Source organism: Centroberyx gerrardi, chromosome 1, assembly GCF_048128805.1.
Source record: "Centroberyx gerrardi isolate f3 chromosome 1, fCenGer3.hap1.cur.20231027, whole genome shotgun sequence".
Lineage (NCBI taxonomy): Eukaryota > Metazoa > Chordata > Actinopteri > Beryciformes > Berycidae > Centroberyx > Centroberyx gerrardi.
Window position 1 is genome coordinate 9,359,458 of NC_135997.1, and position 23,436 is coordinate 9,382,893.

The 23,436-nt window shown below is 41.8% G+C and overlaps 1 protein-coding gene across 2 annotated transcripts; it reads right to left on the bottom strand.

Annotated features, from left to right (window-relative positions):
* Positions 1-689: 689 nt before the first annotated feature.
* marchf7 (membrane-associated ring finger (C3HC4) 7) lies at positions 690-15,198 on the bottom strand. 2 transcript variants are annotated; one of them, XM_071915002.2, is made up of 12 exons: positions 15,136-15,198; positions 9,520-9,721; positions 7,365-7,511; positions 7,016-7,187; positions 6,895-6,936; positions 6,244-6,447; positions 4,930-6,136; positions 4,565-4,734; positions 4,313-4,416; positions 3,182-3,283; positions 2,634-2,682; positions 690-1,580 (listed from the first exon to the last, which is right to left on the bottom strand). In XM_071915002.2, exons 2-12 carry the CDS (start codon positions 9,712-9,714, stop codon positions 1,474-1,476), a joined length of 2,499 nt encoding a protein of 832 aa, XP_071771103.2. In that variant the 5' UTR covers positions 9,715-9,721; positions 15,136-15,198; the 3' UTR covers positions 690-1,473. The 2 variants fall into 2 exon arrangements, with proteins under 2 accessions (XP_071771103.2, XP_071771104.2); XM_071915003.2 differs by lacking the exon at positions 6,895-6,936.
* Between the last annotated feature and the right edge of the window lie 8,238 nt (positions 15,199-23,436).

Below are 23,436 nucleotides of genomic sequence, written 5' to 3' on the forward strand. Positions count from 1 at the left end.
CACTGCATTAAAGTGATGGTTAACACTGTTTTCTGGCCCATGGTACACTCTACAGTCTGTGGGTAAAATAAACAGTGACAACTTTGGCACTTTGCAGTCCACAATAACCACTGCCGCAAGTCAAACTATCAAAGCCTACCCAACACCAAACAGGCAATTTAATTTGAATATCAATATTTGATCTATGTAACCACAAAAATATATTTTTTGGGGTGGATGCGGTATTTACTTTACTCTAGCAGTTTTGCCAAAGAAAAACTGGTGTGTGAAATCTGAGAAACACTGCCTAAGTGCCTTTCTAGTCTAAATGTAAAAAATTAGATCCAAGCCACATTTCCAGCCAGATTTTACTGGAGTTGCTCTTTCTGATTTGGACAGAATTCCTTGTGACTTGAACCTTTCTTTGGACTCAAATCAAGTTGACTTGGTACCACCACTATTTCTAATTCACATTGCGGAGATGACTTTATATTTTCTCCAACAATTCAACTCTAGGGTAAAGTCAGGCAAAATTAAGAAAGAATAGAGCCAAGATTCAACTCATCAAGGAGTCCTGTCAGAAAGGGCAGATATCACACATCAAATGCAGATTTCAACATTTCAGTAACAAGCGACTCCTCCCTAACCAACTCTTTCCTGCAATAGTTCTGTAGAAGCATGACACTTGATTACTTAAAATTATACTGCGTTCGCATTCAAATCTTTATTGCAAAAATTAAAGCATTAAACTAGATTTTAACATACATAAAGCATTTCCAATAGCGACACTGAAACAATACAAATGGAGAAAAGAAAACTTGTCAATTCAGCTGTGAAAAGGTATCAATATTCACATTGCATCTTCACATATTTTAGAATACTCCGTGGGAAAGGTCACACAGGAAAACAGACAGTAAAGGGAATAATTGTTTGCCACTTTTTAAACATCCTCTCCCCTAACAGCATCTGTTTTCCATCACAGCTAAAATACAAATAACTGACATCTGTCACTGTTGGCCAAATCCATCCCATTGGTTACAACATTTCTCTGTTGCCATTTCTGCCTTAGCCCAGTAAACATTAAAGCACTCATGGTATAACAGTGCATTTTTATAACTGAATAAGTTATTAAAGTGCACTCAAAGCTCAAAGAGGAATGGAAATACATTGGCGGAAAACCAAAATATTTCCCCACGAGTTCATTTCAAAAGTTTGCATATCTACGAAAGCCGCCACCTGCCAAAAAAGGCAAGATATGTTCTTTCTGTGCACTTGGCATTTTGTTTACAATTTTCTTCAAGGTTCCCCCACAGCCCCCCCCACCCCCACCCCCAACCCCACCCCCAGAGCCATTGCATTCAGTTAGACAACATGACAACATTAAAGCATGTGTGGAAACAACGGGGTGCGCTACCACATGGCATGGAGTAGCCAACCAAACTTCAGTTCCTCTGCCCCACTTTCTTTTATCCTTATTCTTCCACTCCCTCATAATCAATACTCCTCTTCGAGATCATCATCCAGGTCAGAAAATTCAATTGACGGTCTGCTGTCCCGCACCACCACCTCGTCCTCCTCCTCATCCGTTTCCCCATGGGGACCTGCAAGGGAGAGAAAGCGATGTTCAAGAAAAGATGTGCAGCCACATAATGCTAGTCCATCAAAAAGTGAGTGATCTATACTGGAGTGCAAAGAGGGCTGGTAGCTTTGAACCCGTTTACTGATGTGAGCTTGATGTTAAAATTCATTGCTGGAAGCAGATATGGGCTGAGTTCTCCAAAATCTTCACAGCCCATTAAGCATTAAAATCACTTAAGTGTGGCAATATAGGATTTCTTGTAATTAATGTCGGAAAGCCAGTCAGTCCTCATAAGACACTTTATTGGTCTAGGAAATACATGATTATATAAACAAATTCCACACTTTAAGCTACAGACACTTTGGGAGACGAGCCATTGAGTGGCTGTCAAATGCATACAGACAATACTTTAGCTGCTTTTCCACCGCATGGTACCGGCTCAACTCGACTCGACTCTACTCTACTCGCTTTTCCACTGCAGATAGTACCCCCTCGATGTGTGGCAGACGGTCCTGGTCCCAAATCTCCAAAAACATCACAGCAGATTTACAAACAGGCGTTATTTGGATAAACTGACCACATATTGGGAATCTACATGGTTACTTTCTCGCCTGAAAAAATATTAAAACTTAATAAAGTGACATATTAACAGTCGTAGAGCCAAAATTACAACAGCTTTTAGCCTGCTTTAAAATCCCCGCTATTGCTGCCGGCAATGATGACGATTCTCTCTGACCAATCAGTAGTCTGCAGTGTTTTCACGTCACCTTTTGGTATCGCCTCAGCTCGCTTGGAACCTCGACGGAGGTGCTACCAAAAAAAGTACCAGGTACCAGGTAATATGGTGCCTGGTACTTGCCCAGTGGAAAACCAAAAAAGGCGAGTAGAGTCGAGTCGAGTCGAGTTGAGCCGGTACCATGCGGTGGAAAAGCGGCATTTGATTCAGAAGCCATGATATTTAAGAAGTTCATTTCATTCATTCATCCTCTAATACCCAATTTAAAATGTCTTAGATAAGTGTCCTTTCAACAAATGCATACAGTAAGCATGGGAGAGAAGGGATTGAGCAACATACTTTCAAGATTGTCCATGTGTTCGTGAAGAGTTCTCGCCAGGTTGAAAAACTGAGCAAGAGAAGGGGAGAACGTTTGAATTTCTACCACATCTGAGATTATTTCCATCCAATACATTCATAGCGTATCTTGAAACTAGCAAAGTTTTAAAAAATGCCTTTCGTCAGTGAATAACTTTCTTTTTTTTTTCGTCAATCAGTATTGACTTCAGTTGGCTGTGGTTCACCGTGTAAGACAGCTACATGCAGATCTAGAGTATGTCATACAATATCAGTACTCTGCTGCTGCTATATAGGACTTGCAAGGTTGGATCTTACAGCCAATGTTAAGAAAACCTAAGTAAATTCAATCAACAGTATGGTTGAATTAGCAAAATGCCGAAATCCAGTGCAGCATTCTAATAAACATTCACATCATCCCAATGAACACTTGTTTTCGCGTAGCAATTAAAGATTCCTCAACATTCATATGAAATCAACATAATTCAGCACCTTGAACTTGTGTGTGTGTGTGTGTGTGTGTGTGTGTGTGTGTGTGTGTGTGTGTTCACCCCGGCTTCATTGGCTGCTCCCAGGACATCAGAGAACCTCTGCTCACACAGATGCAGCAGCACCACCAGATAGAGACCGCTGCTGATGAACTCATACTCCGACTGAGGAAGAGCAAGAAACACCAGTCCAGACATTAAGGTGCAATCTACTTTAGTTCTTTGCCGAGTTTGTATATTCAATATTTTATATACAATTGTAACCTCCTACTATGATGTGATCTTCTGTGATCTTTTAGTCTATGATTCGATGTGTGGTGTAATGTGTGTGTGTGTGTGTGTGGGTTTACAGACTGAATTTACCCTGGATGGACAATAAAGATTGATTGAGGTTAGGGCTGGGCAATATGACCTGAAATCCATATCACAATATATTGTCACATTTACCTCAACGATAAATTAAACAATAATTTGTTTATATTTTTTACCTCTGTGCACGAATATTGCATTCTCCATTAGTGTTGTGGCCATTACTGTTGTTAGCATTGCCCAAAATTTATAAATTCAACACCGGTTATAATTAATATTCGCAGGCAAAGATATTTTTGGTCACACAGACTAGCGACTGCAGTTACACTGGGATACTAACAACCAGGCAAGCAAGCATCACTCAATACAAGGAGAGAGAGCGCCGGTTCGTCAGCATTGGGTAGCCTTTGCTAGCCAAATCTAGCTGTAATCAAAAATATTAGCCAGCAAATTATTTTTGCTGAGACAGTTACAAGTCATCTCTTCTATACATATTTGTCTTATTTCTGCAGTCTGCGGGAGATTGCATTTACCCAACATACAGAGGTGGAAAACTAGGCCGGTGAAAGTGTTGGTATACAGCCCGGCCCTAATGGAGTTTATACCGTACAGGTGAATGCAGTAAAATTAGGTACAGTAGTTTGCATCTTTCCAATACTTTTATCCATCCATACAGCCCATGTCTGTATATGTGGGCTCACTGTTTACAATTTTTGCTGATAATTTGACATGATTTAGGTACAATAAATTAAGCTGCTAAGATATTCTACTTTTCAGATAGCTACACCTATTTCTACAAGAGTGCAACTTGAGCAGAGATGACGCATTTGAACACTCCAATTCTCTTATTAAAAAAAACAAAAAGGGGGTGAAATGGTGACTCACTTGCACATGTGTCCTGTATAACTCATTAATGTCAAAGTTGTCTATGTTCAGATGCAGCTTCTCCTTGCAGAGTTCACATGTTGTGATGGCCTCAAGATCTGTGCCTGAAAGGGAAAAAAAAACACATGAGGCTGAAAGAAAAAAAAAGAAGACTTGGGACACACTGTTGAGATAATCAGCTAAAAAGCAAAAACATTTTTAGACAGCTTGCTTTTGGTGAAACCCCCTGCCAAATCAGAGCTCTGCGTTTACCTGAGCTAATTTTGGAGCGAAGCCACTTCTTGATGCATTCCTGGTGGACGTATTGCAGACTGCCTGTGCAGCTGCACGGCTCAATCAGAGGGTTGGATGCCAGTTCCTCTCCCATCTGGCAGATACGGCACAGGTCCCCTTCTTCCTCGTCAGAATCCTCCAGCAATAGACTACAGCAGGGAAGGGGGACATTTTATTCTTACTAGGACTTTGATACAGTAGCTATTCTTTATACACCTCCATTCCATTTTGTGAAGCTATTCCACCATCTTGCTTATACCTATACATTTAACATATTTGTTCCAAGAGGACTAGGAACAAAAATAACACATGCATGCTTTGCGTGGGAAATCAAAATCTCACACCTCTCCTGGATCTTGCGCAGCCTCTCAGGATCCCTAGAGGGGATGGGCTTCTCCTTCTCCCGGCCCTCTGGTTGGCTCTCAACACCATCCATTGGGTCCACAGCAACCAGTATGTTTTCATATAGTCTGACTCTGGGGGGCGCCGAAAATGCAATCCGTTCATTCCCGAAGGTACCTTGCATCCGTTCCACCAGGATAGTGCTAGCACCAGCAGCACCAGGGACCTCCACGCCGACTGCTCCTACCGCTTCCCCATCATCCTCTTCTTCCTCCTCGTCCTCTTCCTCTGATGCTTTATGCTCAGGTTCATCCCACCTCCTCAGTGAATGCTGAGGATGACTGTAGCCATCTTCCAAGCCTGCGGCTGAGTGCGTGCTCTCGTCCCTTCCCTCTCTTCTGTGGCGTGAGAAGAGGGGAGGGCAGCGGTTACGGAGGGAGGAGGAAAGCCAGGAGGAGCCGCCGCCGCTTCCACTACTACTGTTATTACTACTGCTTGAGCCGGGCTCCCTCCAGGCGTCCAGGCTGGACCGGGCCGGGCCGACACGATGGCTCTCGCTGCGAGTTTCCTGGATAGGGGAGAGGTCCAGTCTGCGGCGCCTGAGGAAGGCAAAGGCCTGGGCGGTGTCCGAGCTTCTGATGTCAGGCTCCACACTGGAAGTCCGGGCTCCCTCCTCACTGTCCACAGCCTCTCCACCCGTTGGCGGACTGTCGTCGGTTGATTCGAAGGAGCGAGTGCTGGAAGATCCGCTGGAGGAGTCTTGGCTGGAGCGGCGCGAGAAGAGTCGGGAGAAAAGGCGCCGAGTGGAGCGACGTCCATCTGGCTCTCCGCTCTCGGGGGCCGGCCTTGGCGCGGGGGGGACAGGGGCGGTCGGGGACGGAGGGGGGTTGGTGTCCTGTCTGGCGGCGGGAGGGGTGTACCAGTAAGAGATGTGAGAGGTGGAGGAGGAGATGACTGAGACGGATTCAGGGTTTGCTGTCTGTTCCTGGGATGAGTGGTTTGAGGAGCTGGTGAGGGTACGGGCTGTGGTTCTGGTGCTGAAGTCACGGGCTGAAGGAGAAGACCGGTAGAAGGAGGAAGCGGAGGAGAGATGCCGACTCAGGGAGCTTTCTCTAGCAGTGGAGGAGGAGGAGGAAGAGGTGGAGGAGTACACAGTCTCTTTGGGCCGTGCTCCCTGCGCATAGGTGGAGGTTACCCTGTCGGGCTGATCTGAAATCAGAGAAGAGAACGGCAGTTTGTGTGAGACTGGCTTATATGTAATAGCGCATTCAAGCATGTTGTATAGAGTGTGTGTAAACATCGTAGCATATCCCTACACAAAGAGGAGGACAATCCAGGGGTCCGAATCCTGCTTTCTCCCAAACCAGAGAGACTGGACTCGTGCCTCGTCTCCAGCTCCCTCCTGGACAACAGCGGCTTGGAGGAGGAAGTGGAGGACGATGAAGACGATGACCGAGACAGTAAGCGGCACGAGCTCCACGATGAATCTAGCCAGGTATCACTTTGTTTTTCACCTGTACCTGTTTAGAAAAGATATGTTCCAAAGGACAACCTTATTAGAGCTTTATTAGAGCTTTGGTGGCTTAATTTTCAAATTAGTAGTAGTTTCATATTAGCAGAAATATGCAGCATTGCTCCACATCACAATTCAGTTCTCTAGTACTTAGAGGCACGGTCAAAATAATAGGGGTGCACCGATACCATTTTTTTCAGACCGAGTAAAAGTAATTTGAGTACTCGCCGATACAGAGAACTGATGTGAGTATTTCACATGATATATACACACCAATCATGCAACCTGTTCAACAAGACAATATTTAATAACCAGATTCCTGCACAAGCCACCTTTTTAAAAACATTTTGGCTGAAACGCACACAACCCAGGCTGTGGCCTGCACAGGAGTACGCACAAGCTACGGTATTGAATCTCTTGGCATCGTCTCACTTCACCAATGCCAAGTACTTACTTTTTGGACTGTATTGGCCCAGATACCGATATTGGTGCATCCCTAAAAAACAACATGGGCAACATGAAATACATGAAATGTGTGAAAAAATTATGACCTCTAAAAGCCTGATGCTCAGTACCTGTGCCACTGCCAAGCCCATTACTGGAATAGGTGGATCCTGTAACTGAGGTGGAGGACGTCCTCGAATAGGCTCCTCTGTTGCTGCACGACAGTTTGGCCCTTTTAGAATCGCCATCATCGCTGGCGTTCAACAGTCCCGAGTACGTCCCCAACCTCCTCTCAGAATCACTCTGGAAAAATAAACCCAAAACAGCAATCAAAAAGTCCCCAACTGAGGCTTGACATTTCACCGACATGATTCAACAATCTTATTTCTTAACTATTAAGTACATTTTCAAAACACTTTGAGAAATATACATTACAGTAGCTGCCTGCTGTAAACAAATAGCACAGAACATCCTCAGTACCAGTTTGCTCCTGCTGCTGAGAGCGGAGTCAGTCCAGGGTCGGTCGTATGATGAGGTGGAGGACGTCAGAGAAGACGGCAGCTTCCAGCTGGTGGAGCGACTGTCAGAGCTGCTGTAGTCTCTGGGCGAGCTAAGGCGGCGAGAACTCTACAAGGGAGAGAGAGTGTAAGACACAGGGGGGTGGTCAGTATTCTTGAATGGGCACCATTATTAAAAATTAAAAAAATAAATAAAAAAATAAAAATCCAGTACTGGTCCCATGCTAGCATATGTTCTGGGGGCAAGTTTTTGACTTTTCATCCTTTTTTCTTTTAGTAGTGGTGACAATTATCACACTTTGTGGCCCATGCAGAAGAATAACATTTGTGTACACACATTTGTGTTAGTCTAACAATTTCTTCACATGATTCATCAAAGACAGAAACCCAAGTTTGACAAAACTCATTGTTTTTCTCTAAGCAACCAAGCCCACTATGGTCACAGTGTTTCCGCTACATTCATTTAATGAAATGTCAAGTGGAGTTGTTTTCAGAGCCACTTCTATTCGTGCATTACCAAAGCTACGCGCCTTCCATTGTGGTGAAAGTACACACATCCATTGTGGGCGCAGAACCAAAGCGCCTGAACACTTGGCTGTTCAGCGGGGGAAAAAAAAGCATCTTTTTCAGAGTGGGGAGGGTCAAACTAGAGCAACAGAGAGAGAATCAGCCGACGTTGCAAGGAAAGTAACAGCAAACAGCAGCGGCTAGATTTCACAGTTTACATAAACATTCATAAAGTATCCTAAGGTCTTGAATAACAAATGTGTGCTAAAATTAGTTATGTCATTAACTGTCATTTTATTTCTTAGTTGCAAATTTTGCCAGTGAGGCCTTCAATATTTCCATTTACGTGACCTTTATAAAGTTAAGAATAAATTCTTGTTTAAAATTTTATGTTAGGATAAATGTTTGCATTTCAAAAGTAAAGGTCTGGGATAGCAATAAATGTGTGAGAAATAGGTTTATCATCAAGTGTAATTTCATTTCTTTTAGTTGCAAACTTTGCCAGTGAGGCTCTCACTTTTTCTATTTACCTAACCCCTACCGTTTTATGTTAGGCTACATTTTGCTGTTTCGAAAGTAAAGGTCGTGGACAGCAATAAATGTGTGATTAATTAGCATAATTATGTCATCAACTGTAATTTTATTTGCAAACAGCACCCCCACCACCACACCCCCCCCCCTCTTTTCCCTGCCACCACTGCTGAAAAACTTCCTATGGATTGGTTTCCTATGGTAAACACGTAAACACTGGGTATGCTCAGGTGACATAGGTTTGTTTCTGAAATCACACCATTTTAAGAGCACAGTTCAAATGTATCCTCGACTCATTAAAAATATTAGTAATGCATAAATAAAGTCACGGAGGGATAGCGCTAACTTTGGCTTTGCACCTAGCCTGGACTCTTCTGGAAAGAGCAGGAACAAGCAGCCGGGGCACAGGCCAAGCAGTAACTCTATCTTTCTATCGAGACGGGCCTTGACGAGCAGCAGGGCTAAAATACACACCGAGCGCCCAGGAATCTAGGCTGGCCTATTAAAAGCCTCACCAAAGTGGCTGCTGTTGGGGCACCACAGATAAAGTCGCTAGCTACCACGCTCCTGAGGGAACTCATAGGAAAAGAACTTGCTAGAGTGTTCTCTCTCCAGAACGCTCTAGAAAGATGTGTGGCTAAAGTCCCAGCAGCAACTGAACCACATACAGGCTGACAGTCTAGCCTAATAAGTGCAACTGGATTGTTTACTCTTGTTAGGTTTGGCTTCGTAAAACGGGCTGTTTTCTCCAACTTACACCAACATTATTCCAGTTGAGATATCATTCTGTATTCGGGTTGGACCTAAATAAAGTCAGCTTTGATAGACACAAAGAGAAAAATATAACAAAAACACATAAAACAAATCCTGAGAACCCAAACATTAAAGCATTTCTGTGACATAAGCTGAATCCAAAGGCAGCCTTCTAGATACAGTACACTAGGGAATTGGTGTAGTCCAGTTGGATTATACATGCAAAATAGAAAGCGTTGTGTATTGTGCATATGTGCATTAGATAGCAATGCCACGGTTCCTAGCCTTTAGTCATTTCAACCCTGTGGTTTGTGTTATCAGCCTACCTGGTGGTCTAGGTCTGGTTTGAGCGCTGATGAGGTCCTGGGGAAGCAGTCACTACTCAGCACCCTGTCCCTGCCATACAACCTACTGGAGCCCAGTGAGGAAGAGGAGGACGAGGAGAAGGATGAAGGGGACGTGTAGGAGGACCGTGAGCCGGACACAGAAAAAGGAAGTCTGCGAGACCTGGAATCCATCATGGATTGGCTGTTGTAAGACAAAGATGAGAGAAAAACAAAAAGATATAGGCTATTACTGCAGAACAAAATATTAACATTGTCTAAGACTTAGGGCTCTAAATCGCAATATGAACTTCTGCAATTTCCAAATCACAGAGGCTGCAATTAATTGCTTAAGAGAGGGGCGTTCAAAATGGACTAATAAACAAGATGTTTTAGAGCTCTAGGTAATCTTTGGTCCTAAAAACCTTTCATCCCAAACAAAATCCTGCACACTGACATTTTTTTTTTTTTTTTTTTTTTTAAACAAAATCACTTTTCTTTAAACAATTTCAAAAGTTCTAAAGAAATTTGAGGATTTGAATCACAAATATCTTTCACCCCTACTAGATGTGCTAGCAGGAAGCCGACTTGCTCACAAGCACATCTTTTATTCCCCACCCAACAACAAGATGGGGCATGCTGTTTACACTCGGCTAGAAAAAAAAAAAAAAAAAAAAGGACCTGGAATCTCTCAATCAGATAAGTCGGTAACACTCAGAGCTTGGTGGAGCGCTAGTATGTCTGAGTTTGCTGATGCAGCACATGTGAATGCAAACGTAAACCACGCCAGCATGCTGCTAACTGGACTTGGTATCAAGCCTCAATGCCTGTCCCTGGGACTGTGAACCCAGTCACTTGAACGTGATATTTCCAAGGAGCCAGCAGTAACACTGACAGCCGAGTGTCTGAGCAAGCAAGACGTTACACGTGAGAGTAATAAAAGCTACACGGAGATAATTTATTATTAAGCTGCATTCCCAAATCCGGCATGTATCACAGTGGCACCAGTAGCATGTGTGGGAACAGACACCGGCCTGACCTGGCCCTGTATCTTAGAAAAACACTCCTTCATTTCTTTAACTCCGGAAAAACACAACACAACTCAAAATATGAAGATTAAAAAAAAGACCCAAACATACGTATTTTGCCCCAGGACTACCCACGTGTTTTTGATTGAGTACTCAGATAAGCTGAGGTAGACTGACTGGTGTAAACAAAGTCTCATATGCTGCAGTAGTAGTATTTGTAGTAGCTGTAGTTGTATGAGAATGAGGCTATCCAGGGAGAGAGAAACCTGCAAGGCTTTTTACCATCTGTACTCACAGGCAGGAGTGATACTAAACTTAGCAAACCACCAGCATGCAAGGGGTCCTCCTGCACTCTGCAGACCAGCTGTTTTGCCAACAGTTCAATATTTAATCTGTAGACACTTCAACCATGTTGGGTGTTAATGGACCAACTGCCAAAAAAACAACATCTATGCTAGTTGCATGTAGGTGAAGTTGGGCTATAACTAGGACAAGTTGCAATTATGGTTTCCAGTTCATTTTTGTCTATTAAGGGTCAGGGTTCAACGATGTGAATTTTTGAAGGCTGACATATTTTTGGATTGAAGCTGCTGGCAGCCTATATTTTTTGTTGTATACTTCAATCTGACCATTTTCATGGCAAAAAAAAAAAAATCCAAAATGATAACAAGCATCCAGTTTTATTCTTTGCACAGTGGAAAAGCCTCTGAAACACTAAAACTCACCATTAAAAGCCATGCTAACAAACAGGTTTCACAAATTGCCACTCCTGAAGTTGCTTGAGTGAAATCATAACCTCACCTCAATATTAGGAGTGAGCAACACCGACTGGCCGATATTAGATTTTTATTGAAAGGCCAATATCAGCACAATCTATCAGCTAACCAATATATGGGTCGAACCCTGGTAAGGATACAGGCAATAGCTTTGATCCATGTAAGAAAGATACTTAAAGCAAGAGGCATCTTCTTGTCTATGAGCACAATCTCACCCCAGCCCTGACAGGAGAAATTGGCGCCATGCTTCAAGTTCTTCATTGCCAGTTTCATATTTCAAAAGTAGCAGAAATTGGGATCTACTGACAAACTCTGTTTCCAAGTTGATGTGACCAGGTCTTCCAATTGGGAAGCTTGCTCACTTTCACCTTATGACATGCATCCAGGGTGACCTCTAACCTCAGCGTGCCTCTACGCAACATCACGTGTTCACTTGTTATATTATTAGGCCAGTTAATGTCTGAAGGGTTGCATTTGAGAATGTTATATAAAAGGACATATAGCTTTCCGTTTTTATAATCCAACATGAGCAGAGGTTTGTGGTCAGCCAATAACTTCAAAAAGGTGCTACATGGTGAGGTTTACCTTCATGCAAGTCAGCAGCCATTTTGCAAGAGTAAGTTTCTTGTTTGAAGAGATAGATGTATCATTTTGGACTGAAACAATTTTACATCAACAGTATGGTGTCCAACTTGTTCTTGTGCTTTGTAGGGCTGAAACGATTCCTCGAGAAACTCGAGTAACTCGATTACTAAAAATCATCGATGCAAATTCTTTGCATCGAAGCTTCGTTTAATCCATATAACTATATACACGCTCAGTGTTTCACATGGATGATTATTACTGTTGCACAACGCGCTGGAGAAAGAGAGAGAAAATAGCGAGGGGCGAAGAGAAGAGACAGGCCAGAGAAAACGACAGAAAGTGTCCAAAGTTTCGGATCCAGTGTTGCCAACTTGGCGACTTTGTCGCTAGACTTAGCGACTTTTCAGACCCCCCTGGCGACTTTATTTCTCAAAAGCGACTAGCGACAAATCTGCCGACTTTTTCTGACCATGGGAAGCAATGTTAATGTGTTGAATCCCAAAGCATTTGGCAATAAATTGGTTCGGCTGATGCCGGTTTTCTCTACTTGCTTGTCTAATCCAGAGAGGTCTGACGGTCACAGCGCTTCCCACACACAGCGTAGCTCCCTCCCTCCGCTGAGAGCAGGGACTGTAGGATAGGATCCACTTGTAATTGCTACCGGCGTACGCCGAAACTGGCCCGGGTGGGCGGAGTCAGCACTTAATATTAAAACGGGATGAGATGAAGGCTAGTAAAGAATGCACGTTAATTATGGCTATATGTAATGGCTAGTTAAGAACGTAAATCAATATGGTGGCTAGTTATGATGTCCCTAAGTTAGCTAAGTTTTGCTCAAGAAAATAACCACAGAAAATAAAATGCTGCAGTCAATTTGTGAAAGCCTGAGCTTCATTCATGTTATTATTATGATAGTCACACACACACACACACACACACACACACACACACACACACACCCCACACACACACACACACCTACTCCCCTCACAGTGATGCATAAAATACCCCAGAAAGCAAAATATCAGGTGGTGTAAGTAGCAATTGGAGCCTAAAATGCACCAGTCCAATACAGCAGGTATATTCAGTTTAGTTTGATTGCAGTGAGTAGGGTCAGCAGGTGTAGGGCAACCCTTCAACATAGTAAATAAATGTACATTAGCCAGTCTTATGAACTTGTATGATATTTAGGCCTAGTAATAAATATCAATAATAATTATTATTTCACCTCGTTTTCAGTAAATCACAGTGTCGTATGGACAGCTTCGTGCGGACAGCTTTTCTCTTTTGTATATTTACTATTGCTCTTTAATAAAGCAAAAGTATTTCTTATCCGATTACTCGATTAATCGATGGAATAATCGGTAGAATACTCGATTACTAAAATAATCGATAGCTGCAGCCCTAGTGCTTTGTGATGTAGGTGTTTGCTCAGTGGTAACTACAACTAGGTTTTGGCACTGGCAAACCCTCTTCTTTCTATAGGTTGACTGCTCTTCCTCTTAGACTTGGTAACCATATATGCATTGCTTGTCTCTCATGTCCTCCATTTTACTCTGGTGAAGGTTTCTGACTGAAAGAGTAATTAAAATTCGGCAGTATATGAATGAAATTTTATCTTTGTGTCATGCCAAATTAATTGCCCATCCCACATGAGATTATATGACACAAAACGTCACAGGGTAAGGCTCAGTAGGAGAGGAAGTAACCCAGTCAACTTCCCACCCCCAGCACAACAAGGTACAACTTCCATAATACTGTTTTACCTGTATAAAGCATATCTATGATTATACACAGAGAAAGGCAATACAAAATAAAAGTACTCATTCCACTTACACAATACAATGCCTTTTTTCTCATCTCCCATGCCTTCTCTCTATATAAATTGCAACTAAAAAATTTTCATTTTCAAAAGGCCAACTAAGTGTTTCAGTATCTTCTATAGACATGAAAATCAATGTCCCCATATATCTTACTAAACAAAACCTTTCTCTATGTATAATAAAAAGGACAGTACAACTTAATGAATTTCATCCTCAGTAACATTTAAAATACCACATAACAAAGCACAAAGCTACCCAGGAACCACATGAAAAGGTAATATAGCCTACCTGATCTAATTTGAGCACACAATGATCTTTTCTTTTTTTGTTAAATTATGCTTCACACAATTTTCAGTAACAATCACTTTTTAATCACACAATATGTTCTATTATTTTGTCATTTCTGCCCCATCTAGCCTCGACTCGTGCCATTTACTCTATACATGGGAAGAACTTCAAGCCAAACTCCACAGCGAAATATGTCAACAATTGTCGGCAAACACGTCAGGGGACAGGACTTGAGACCTTTTCCGAGTCGTTACGGTCCACTGGTAAATTCGGCATAAAGATGATCCACCGAGCAGCACTAAATTCTTTAAAATTTCAACTTCTACAGAATTAATTTGCCTGATATTCCTAGTCTTTTACGGTGACGGCAGTAATGACCGTACGCCTTGAAATTGAAGTAAGTGTTGCATCATCAGTATGCCGAATTTACCAGTGGACCATAACATTACGGGTATGGTCTTACGTCCTGTTCTGCGACGTATGCATTTTTGCCAATAAGCAAGGCAAGCTTTAAGTGCCAGATTTCTCAATGGAGTTTGGCGTGATGTTTTCCTCCTGAAACGGCACGTATCGGGGCTATTGGTCATCGAGCTAAAAGTTAACGCGTAACACTTAGCCATGCTTCTAGAAATAGTTTGGACAACGTTAATCTTCTTAATTTAACATCACCATTTCCTGCTCGGAACTGTTATTTCGTGTTTTGCACAACACCTCTGATTGACGCTAGCGTTAACGTTACACTTCTCATGAGCTAACGCTAGCTAGAACAAGCGAAGCAAAGAAGGTGCTAAGGAAAAGAACGCCCATTTGCATGTTTAGCTACATATTAGCTAACATTACTTCGCTGGCACGCTGACATCATAGATAACGCTAGTTGTTTGGATATCCAACAGTTCAGCTCCTGTTTGAGTGTTATCGACAGAGCAGCTAGCAGTTAGCTGCTGCTGCGGTTGACAACTATCTGTACGCTAACATTACGAAGTCTGGAAATGTAATTAGCAAACGCTAACCGACATTGGTGTTCGGTTGAGATGATCGATTTCCTTACCAATTGACATACCGCATAAGTCATATTCACGACACAAAGCACTGGTTAACATAAGCGGTTTAAATTCTCACCTTTGATTTCAATCCCTCTTGCGTTCAGCATTGATGATGGCGTCTGTGTGTTGACAGAGAAGGTCATGTGATTTATAATGGTCGCTGAGCCCATGACCCATAGACCTGGTGGGCGTGGCCGGGTCTGCAAAACACTCTGGTTCATTTATTCCCAACAAAGATGTGGCAAGTTTATGCACCCCGAGTAGAATAAACACAATGCTTCCAGTTCTATCACTGAACGTAACAAACCCCACATTGTGTGTCTCCAAAGAAAATGCCAGGCAAAAATAAACCGACAGTAAACATGTTATCCTCCACAAAGCAGCGCCTCTTGTGGCCCAAATAGAAAAAAACGATTCAAATTTCCATGATGTGCGAGACTGGGGGGAATTCCATTCCAAAGGGGGTCATCCTCCTTAAACCAAACTACAAATGCTCGCAATGCAATACAGTGTGTGGGGTAAAACTGATCTGCTGGTGGTTTTAGGGAGTAATAGCCTATAATCTTGGCTGTTCTGGTGTTAATGAATTAATTGGCCTATTCACTGTTCCACTGCTGCATCAGTAATTCAATTAGCCTTTGGTTGCTACACTGCTGAGGAAATCACTTAGCCTGGTAGAGAGCACAACTCACAGCACATCAGAAACAGATGAATAAACTAAAGATTTAGGAGTTTATTTTGCTGATCCATTTTAAGGTATAGGAGTATATTCTCCTCAAGAGACCAGTGGTATCCTATGATCAATCATTTCTTAATGTCATTTTCTTAAAAGGCCTTGAAACATGTCAGGTGTTGGTATAACATTTGAAACTTCCTTTGTTACTTTCATTTCACACCAAGATTTCGGTACCCAAACAAGTACATATAGAGCCATCTGATCCGCAGCTATCAACACAAAACCTCAACCAGTTGCAATTTCCTCTGTGTTTAGAAACACCGACACACATATTCTATCAGGTTGCAAAGTAACTGTTGCCCAAGTACCATAGCTACACTTAGCGGCATAACCAAGTATAACCAGTAGGCCTATAGTTCCTGGCAGCAGCACTCAAGAGTAAACAAATATAAATTAATTCTTTAACTCTTAGTACGGAGAGTCTGGTGTTTCAAATTGGCTTTGTATGTGAAGGTAAGGAAAGAATTACTGAGTTGGCACAAGTTAGGGCAGTTGGAGCAATCTATGGACTGAGAAATGTGAGGAGACACAGGGCAGCAGCTTAAAGCCCGGCAGAGATAGTCGGCACCAGTCTAAGACCTTACCAAGGAATTATGGTCCGGATAAATGTTTGCTTTATAGAACTCACTGTGTCATGGGAGGACACGGTACATGAGGCGTATAAAAGGAAGAAGCCTGAGCCAGCAGCTGAGTTTGAGCAGCAGTGGTAGTGCCAGGGTTCGCCCTGGGGAAATTGGGTGCCATGGATTTGTAGCCACATCCGCTACTTGTTTACTGAAGGAGTTAGGGATTATGGAAGGGCACAAAGGCAGTTTCTGAAGCGTCCCAAAACACCAGCCAGTGGCTCTGGCTGAAAAGAAAAGACACCAGTTGGGGTCCAAAGTGTGGAAATATATCTCAAGACTAAAGCAGGAGTTATATATTTGATATGATGGCATAGCAACGGTTGCAGGAGTGGGTTGTCATACATCATTCTCAGCCCTGAATTTGTTAATTAGCAGCTATTGGCAGCTTGTCAAGTCAGCTAGTTTGTAAAGTTTTATCAAGGTAGTCTGAAACTGATGGAGGGAGAATCCTGTCATGCCTGTAACATTAGTTTAGGCTTCCTGATAGGTGTTCAGGCCATTAGGTACGACAGGACAGGGATTCTCTTTCCATCATTTTTTGACATGGCTGATCACGGCGGACTAGATTGATAACCTTTGCAAACTAGACGACTTGACGAGCAGCCAAGACACGGATGAGGAAAAACTAATTTAAGACAGCCAAAAAACACCCTGTAATATAAGACTGCAAATTAGAAATTCATAAACACAAGGAGAATAGAGAGACTATATAGAATTTATGTCCTGATGGAATATATTACCCATCTCGGTGGCAAAGTGCAAATATATGGAAAGAGATTAGTGCCAGCAGAGACTGTATTGGAATTGCATAAATCTGAATTTGTCATGCTCATGTCGAACCACTGAATTCAAAAACATGAACTTGTTGAATAAATACATTCAAAACTTGAATTTGTAAGGCACAGTTTGAAATAGAATGTAATGGCTAGAAATGTAATGTGATTCTTATTAAAATATAATTTGTAACTATAATTTCAAATTCAGTTTTCCCAAACCAAATTCATCTTTCTTAATTCAGATTCACTTTCCTGAGACACAAGTCTGACACAACAGACTTTTGTTCCCTGGGTGTCGACTGACAGGCTGCCGCCTCATCCAAGGCCGCCAGCATTGGCCCCGCCCCACTCTTCACCAAAAGCCACAACAGACAGAAAATTCACCTGATCACTACCAACACTAACTTAAGATGCTTGCTTATCCAACTATTCCAGCATAAAATTGGGTGTTTTACTGCTACAATCAGGTACAGCCATGTAATAGCTTTGTCAAAACCAGCTGTAATTCAACATCTTGGCACGTCACATTTGTATGGATTCATATGGATCGGTCTCCCATCCGTCTGTGCATCCATTCGTCCATCACACGCAGAATCTCAGACATCACTGATCGAATTTTAATAAAACTTGGGGAAATGATATCCAAAAAGAAAATAGAAACAAAATCCACTGGACTTAAAATGAAGAGTTGAAGATGTTTCACCACTCGTCCGAGAGGCTTCAAACGTCTTCAACTCATCATTTCCAACCCGTCAGTGGATTTTGTTTTGCTATTTTCTTTTCTGGACATCTTTCTACCCGGATGAATGAAATGACATATTGGGGAAATGATGCATCTTACCACTGCATTCTGGCATTTTCAAAATTACACTGACTGGCCCAAGGGAGGCACTCTAATTATGGGTCAAAATTAAGTGAAAACTAGCTTAGAGCTAGTTACATGCTTGCCGGCTGTGTGCATCTTGGCAAATAATGTAACAAGTGTAAGCATTTTCTATTCCAGTCATGAATACAGACAACAAATCTAATATTTTAGCAACACCTCTTATTGCGATGACAAAGGATGGATGTTGCAACTTGTTTATTTACTTAGATAGCAACATGACAACTGAGTGATGAGATTAATAGGTTGGGCAGGGAGAACAGCAAATTGTATTAATGATCTCATGTATTATATTGCAATTGAAATGTAATGGTTATTGCAAATAGGTTCAATAAAAAAAGTGTGTAGGTGTGATAATAAAGTGTGCTTGAGTAGTTACATCGTTCAATCATTAAATATTCTGTATTTTAATAACTGATTTTGCATGTGAGGTGAGAAGATTTTATGAGGTTGTAACAAGTAGTAGTTAGTGATTGCTTTGAATAGCATAGCATTACATAGGCTATTTTATTTAGACTTCTGTGCTCTTTTACTCTGAGTTTTATTTTCTTCTAACTCTTTAAGGCTTTCCTGACAAAGACATAATGTATGATTTTGACGTATAAAAACATTTGTCTAGGTGAGGAGTTATTTATTGTATGCATTGATTGTAATTGTGGTGGCAGTCCATTAAGTTTTTGTGGGATGGGGGCCATGCAGCTTATTTCATGATGTTGCATTTGATGAGGTATAAGACTACAGTAAGTTTTGTACTCTGGCAAGGATATGGAGATCCAGTACTCAAGATTAGTGTAGAATAGCAGGTTATACTATAGTTGTGAGTATTATTAAAGTTTAGGCATGGCAGTTGAAGTTAAAGTAGTTTTCAATAAAGCTGGTTAGTTTTATGTGTTGAGTGATAGTTTTGAATGATAATCAGGGACTGCATCCATTGGTGTGCTGCGTCTTTTTACGACGTCATTTGTTTCACTATGTTGTGTCTTAAGGATGATCTTACATGAGCGCCATCAGGAGGCCTATAAAGGTTACTACTGCAGGCATTTCAGACATGCACAGTTCAGTAAGGACCCAGTAAAACTCACTTAGCGACTTTAGCAGATCAAGAGGGATCTGGATGTAGATCCAAATGCTTGGCTTGCTGGCAAGCATGGACATTTTTTTGAAATCTCCCACATCACGAGTTCAAGTGAAATTTGGAGGTCCATGGCAAGGTGTGGCTGCCAAGCAAAACATCCCATTGAAAGACTGCGTGCCAGTTTATTCAGTGACTACCTCAGTTGTTTTGAAAGGAAAATGTTTCCTGGCATATTAGCCTGATCAGTCACTGCCAACAAAAGTTTATGGAAACACAGTCACCTGCTTTACTGTGGACTTATCAGAACTGCTCACACAACATGGTCAAGAAATTGGAGCATGAGATGGTCTTGGTTACACAGTTATCAGCAGGGGTTGAACTCACACAGGTGTGAAGCTTCTCCACTTTGACCTGACAGTATTAAGAGTGAATCAGGCTGCAAAGACTGAAATTTTGCGAGGTGTCAGTTTTCTGCCCTGGATTGTCATCCTTTGTTCAAGTCTGATCTGTGGTGTCTGAACAAAGCCCATGTGAACATAATCTCTGTCCAGGCCCACCATCATCACTTCATGAGCAATCCAATCATCAGTTGATATATGAATTGCATCATCTACACTGAGATTTGCATCACTCACCTTCCCACCTGAACTACAACACTCTCTTTGTGACAGTGATTTCAGTGCAACATTGCGTCCCCATGGAGCTCATAATCGTGACATGGCAGCAGTCTGGACATCTCTGCATTTCATTTTGGCAATCTTAATATCATGCAATGCATAATCAGATTTTTTCTGTCGTGTATCACTCACCAATCAGTGATATTTCAAACATTGTATTTATCCTGACCACATTAGTCAGTCATATTCTTGTGATAGTGATTCACTATGGAATGATCTTCAGCTCATCATCTACTCATCAACGTGGAGGAATTTTTGACCTCATCGTCACCAACACTGCAGGCCTCAAATCTGGACTCATATCACTCATTAAATTCATTAAAACGAGTCAATTTGCAAGGAAGCATTAAGCTGTAGCATGCCTGCCCTCTGACACGCAGTATGGCACCACTGCACTATTCTTTTTCACTTTATTCTCCATTTAGATAATCTTTATACTATATCTATCTGTCTATCTGTCTATCTGTCTATCTATCTATCTATCTATCTATCTGATTGTTTGCTTGTTTGTTTATTGCAGACTGATACTGTATATTATTTGGCGGTGCATACATTATTTCTTTATCTAGCTATGTTGATTGATTAATTGATTAATTGACTGATTGACTGACTGAAAAGGGAATGTTCAGAATCTTTTCACTTACACCTATGGGAAACTTTTTTCTTTATTCATTTTGCAAAAAATAATCCAAGAATCAACATCATGTTCAAGTCATCCTCAATGGCTACAAAATCCCTAATGTTCATTAAATCAGAGTCAGAGGGTAGGCTGCATGTACAGAATGATTAATAATACTGATTCAAGTTTTTATTAGCACTGCAATTCAAAACATATGAAAAAGACAACCTTCAGAATAGAGGTTAATTCCAAGAAGTGTAACTAGTGTAACATAGTATCTGGATGGGCTGAAAATTCTCAAAACAGCTGCTAGTAGCACTAAACTAATGCTATGCTCGGCTATTTGAAGTGGCCTATCTCATTTAAAGCCAGATTGGAGATCGTGTAAGAAGTAAATGCATGTATTTATTGGCTCTTTCAATTAGAGGGCAGGACAGTACGGGCCAAGCACCCTCCTGAAGCACAGATGGTGGTTCTGCCTGGTGGCTGCTGTTGAAAACAATGGTGAAAGGTGGTAATAAAATGAAGCGTTAATGGTTCAAAATCAGAGAAGCAAACTGCATTCCTAGAAGTTGTGGAATTAAAGACTCATTTCTATTGAAAGGCAAGCCATTCCAAATAGGGTCATTTTGTGTCTCTTTCTAAATTTAGAGGCTGCTTAGGAGTTGATAATAAGCAGAAAATATTTTATCTGATGGCCAGCATTTGAACTTTCTACAGAGTCAGTAGCTTTGTTCACATTCACCTAGTGAACTGCAGTGAAGAACCACTGACCAAGATGCCAGTGATCCAATGTCTGTGTTTCTGTCTAGGTGATCAAACATACTTTCTCTTACAGGCCTTCATCCAAACAGTTTGTTGTAATTATTGTTGTTGATGCTGCTGCTGCTGATGCTGCTGATGATCTGAGCTCACTGGGAAGTTATCAGTATCTGGGTCATCTGCAACAAAAGCAAGAAGGGTAGCCTATACACACACTATAGTCCAAGGCTGACGTCATTATGAAAATAAAGGTTAAACTAACGACCACTAGGGGGCGCAGTAGTTCACACTTTGTTCACACTCCTTGGAAAAACAGATTGAGCTGCACTATTATTTGCATGCCAGAACTTGCTGTTTGTTTAGTCAGGGAGGTAATTAAAGCCAATTTCAACAGGTTTAATTAGATTGATTTGAATAATTGTTTTGAAAGGCATTGTAGATCCCGTCATCAGAGTAAATCCAGGATTAGAAGCCTTCATATTTGATTTGCAATTTTAAACTCCACACCTAATTTAGCAGACCTCAGCAAGCATTGATCAGAGATATTCTACACACTTACAGTCTTTGCAGTTTTTTCCCCCCACATTTGCAGCCATTGCTGTCATAATTATTTGAAACACTGTAAAACAACATTTGATATCAGCACAATTAATTTGCTATGTAAAACTGTAATACACTGCATTCATGTTAAGTGTTCGGGGTCCAGAAAGGTCAGTGTGAAGCAGAGAGGGAGTACCGCTGTACAGCAGATGCATAATAATGTCAAGGTCAACAAGATACTCATCGTGCCTGGTAAAATGTAGCACTTAGAAAGGCGCAGCAATCCGTTATTAGCCGCATGTATAAAGCAGAACAGTGATCAAACCAAGTGTAAATCTACCCAAGGCCAACAGAACAGGAGGTGAAGGAGAAAGAGAGAGCGAAAGGGATAAATATAGGGGGGCGGTGCTGCAGATTAATTGCTGACAAAAAGGACGCATGACCTAGACAAATGAGGAAGTGCAAGGTCTGGTGAGTTGGGGAGGAGGCTGCTCAACCCAATTGCAGGTCTGTAGGCCAATGCCATTCACTCCCCTTCCTCCTTCAGACACATGATTCTGCACACTGCTACGTGAATAGAGACTACAAGCTCTCCTCCCCCAGTGCCGCTGATAGGATGATAATGGAGCATTCCTCAGAGCTGTTTCTCATTCATGCTAGCTGTGGCAGGGGAGGAACATGCATTTTCCATTGGGGGTAGCTCACTCTTTCAGCCAGGCTTATGGGCATGTAACCTGAGATTTCACACAATGCTCTCCTCTTACTTGAGTCCTCTTTTCTCTGCAGCGGATAGGAGATGGATACTTAACTGTCCCTCTGAGCTGCACTTCATTCACTCCAGTTGGGCAGGATGGCACACTGCAACATCAAAGTAGCTTGGTATATGGAGCTATAAACTAAATGGATAACTACTGCAGATTGATGGTGCATTTTCCCAAGTTTTTAAACAAAATGGCTTGATAAAATCGTTGGAAAACAAAACTCCGACAACGTCTCTCTACATCTATAGGAACAGAGAGGTGTTGATGTTTACACCCAGTTTATGAAATTGAATTTGACTTCATTCTACTCAGGCTTCAGACACAGAATGGCTGCAAGAATGTCTGGATTTCTCCAGCAATGTGTAATCACAAAGGAATGTCCTGAGACATTTCTGCTTTTCCTCTACAAGACCCCTCTTTTCCCACGGCTCGTCCAGGTCTTGAGAATCTCTTTCCGCTCTCTCCCTCTCCTTCTCCCTCCCTCTCTCTCTCTCTCTCTCTCTCTCTCCCTCCTTCTCTCTCTCTGTTTGTGGAGACACATGAATACCACAAAGGGTGGTTTATAAAGGAACTACAATACAAGCTCAGTGTCTTCAAGAGCACAAAGAGCAAGAGTTGATGCCTCCTGTGAAACCTCTAGGAAGGAACATCTAGGCTAAAGTTTTGTGGTATTTCCCAGCTGGAATCCAATGAAGATCAAATGGAAGAATCATTTAAAATGAAGTACAAAGCCACACAGCAAAGTTGCTTGACCTTGCTAAGCACATACTGTCAGCTGTCCCAGAGGAATTTCCTATGTTTGGGTGCTTTGAGAAACCCACTGACTGAGAGATGACATTTTCTTATCTCTAGAAGTCCTGTAGGATGAAAAACCTGAGGCTAAATCTGGCCAAATCTTGTACTGTAATCTTATGGAGTTCGG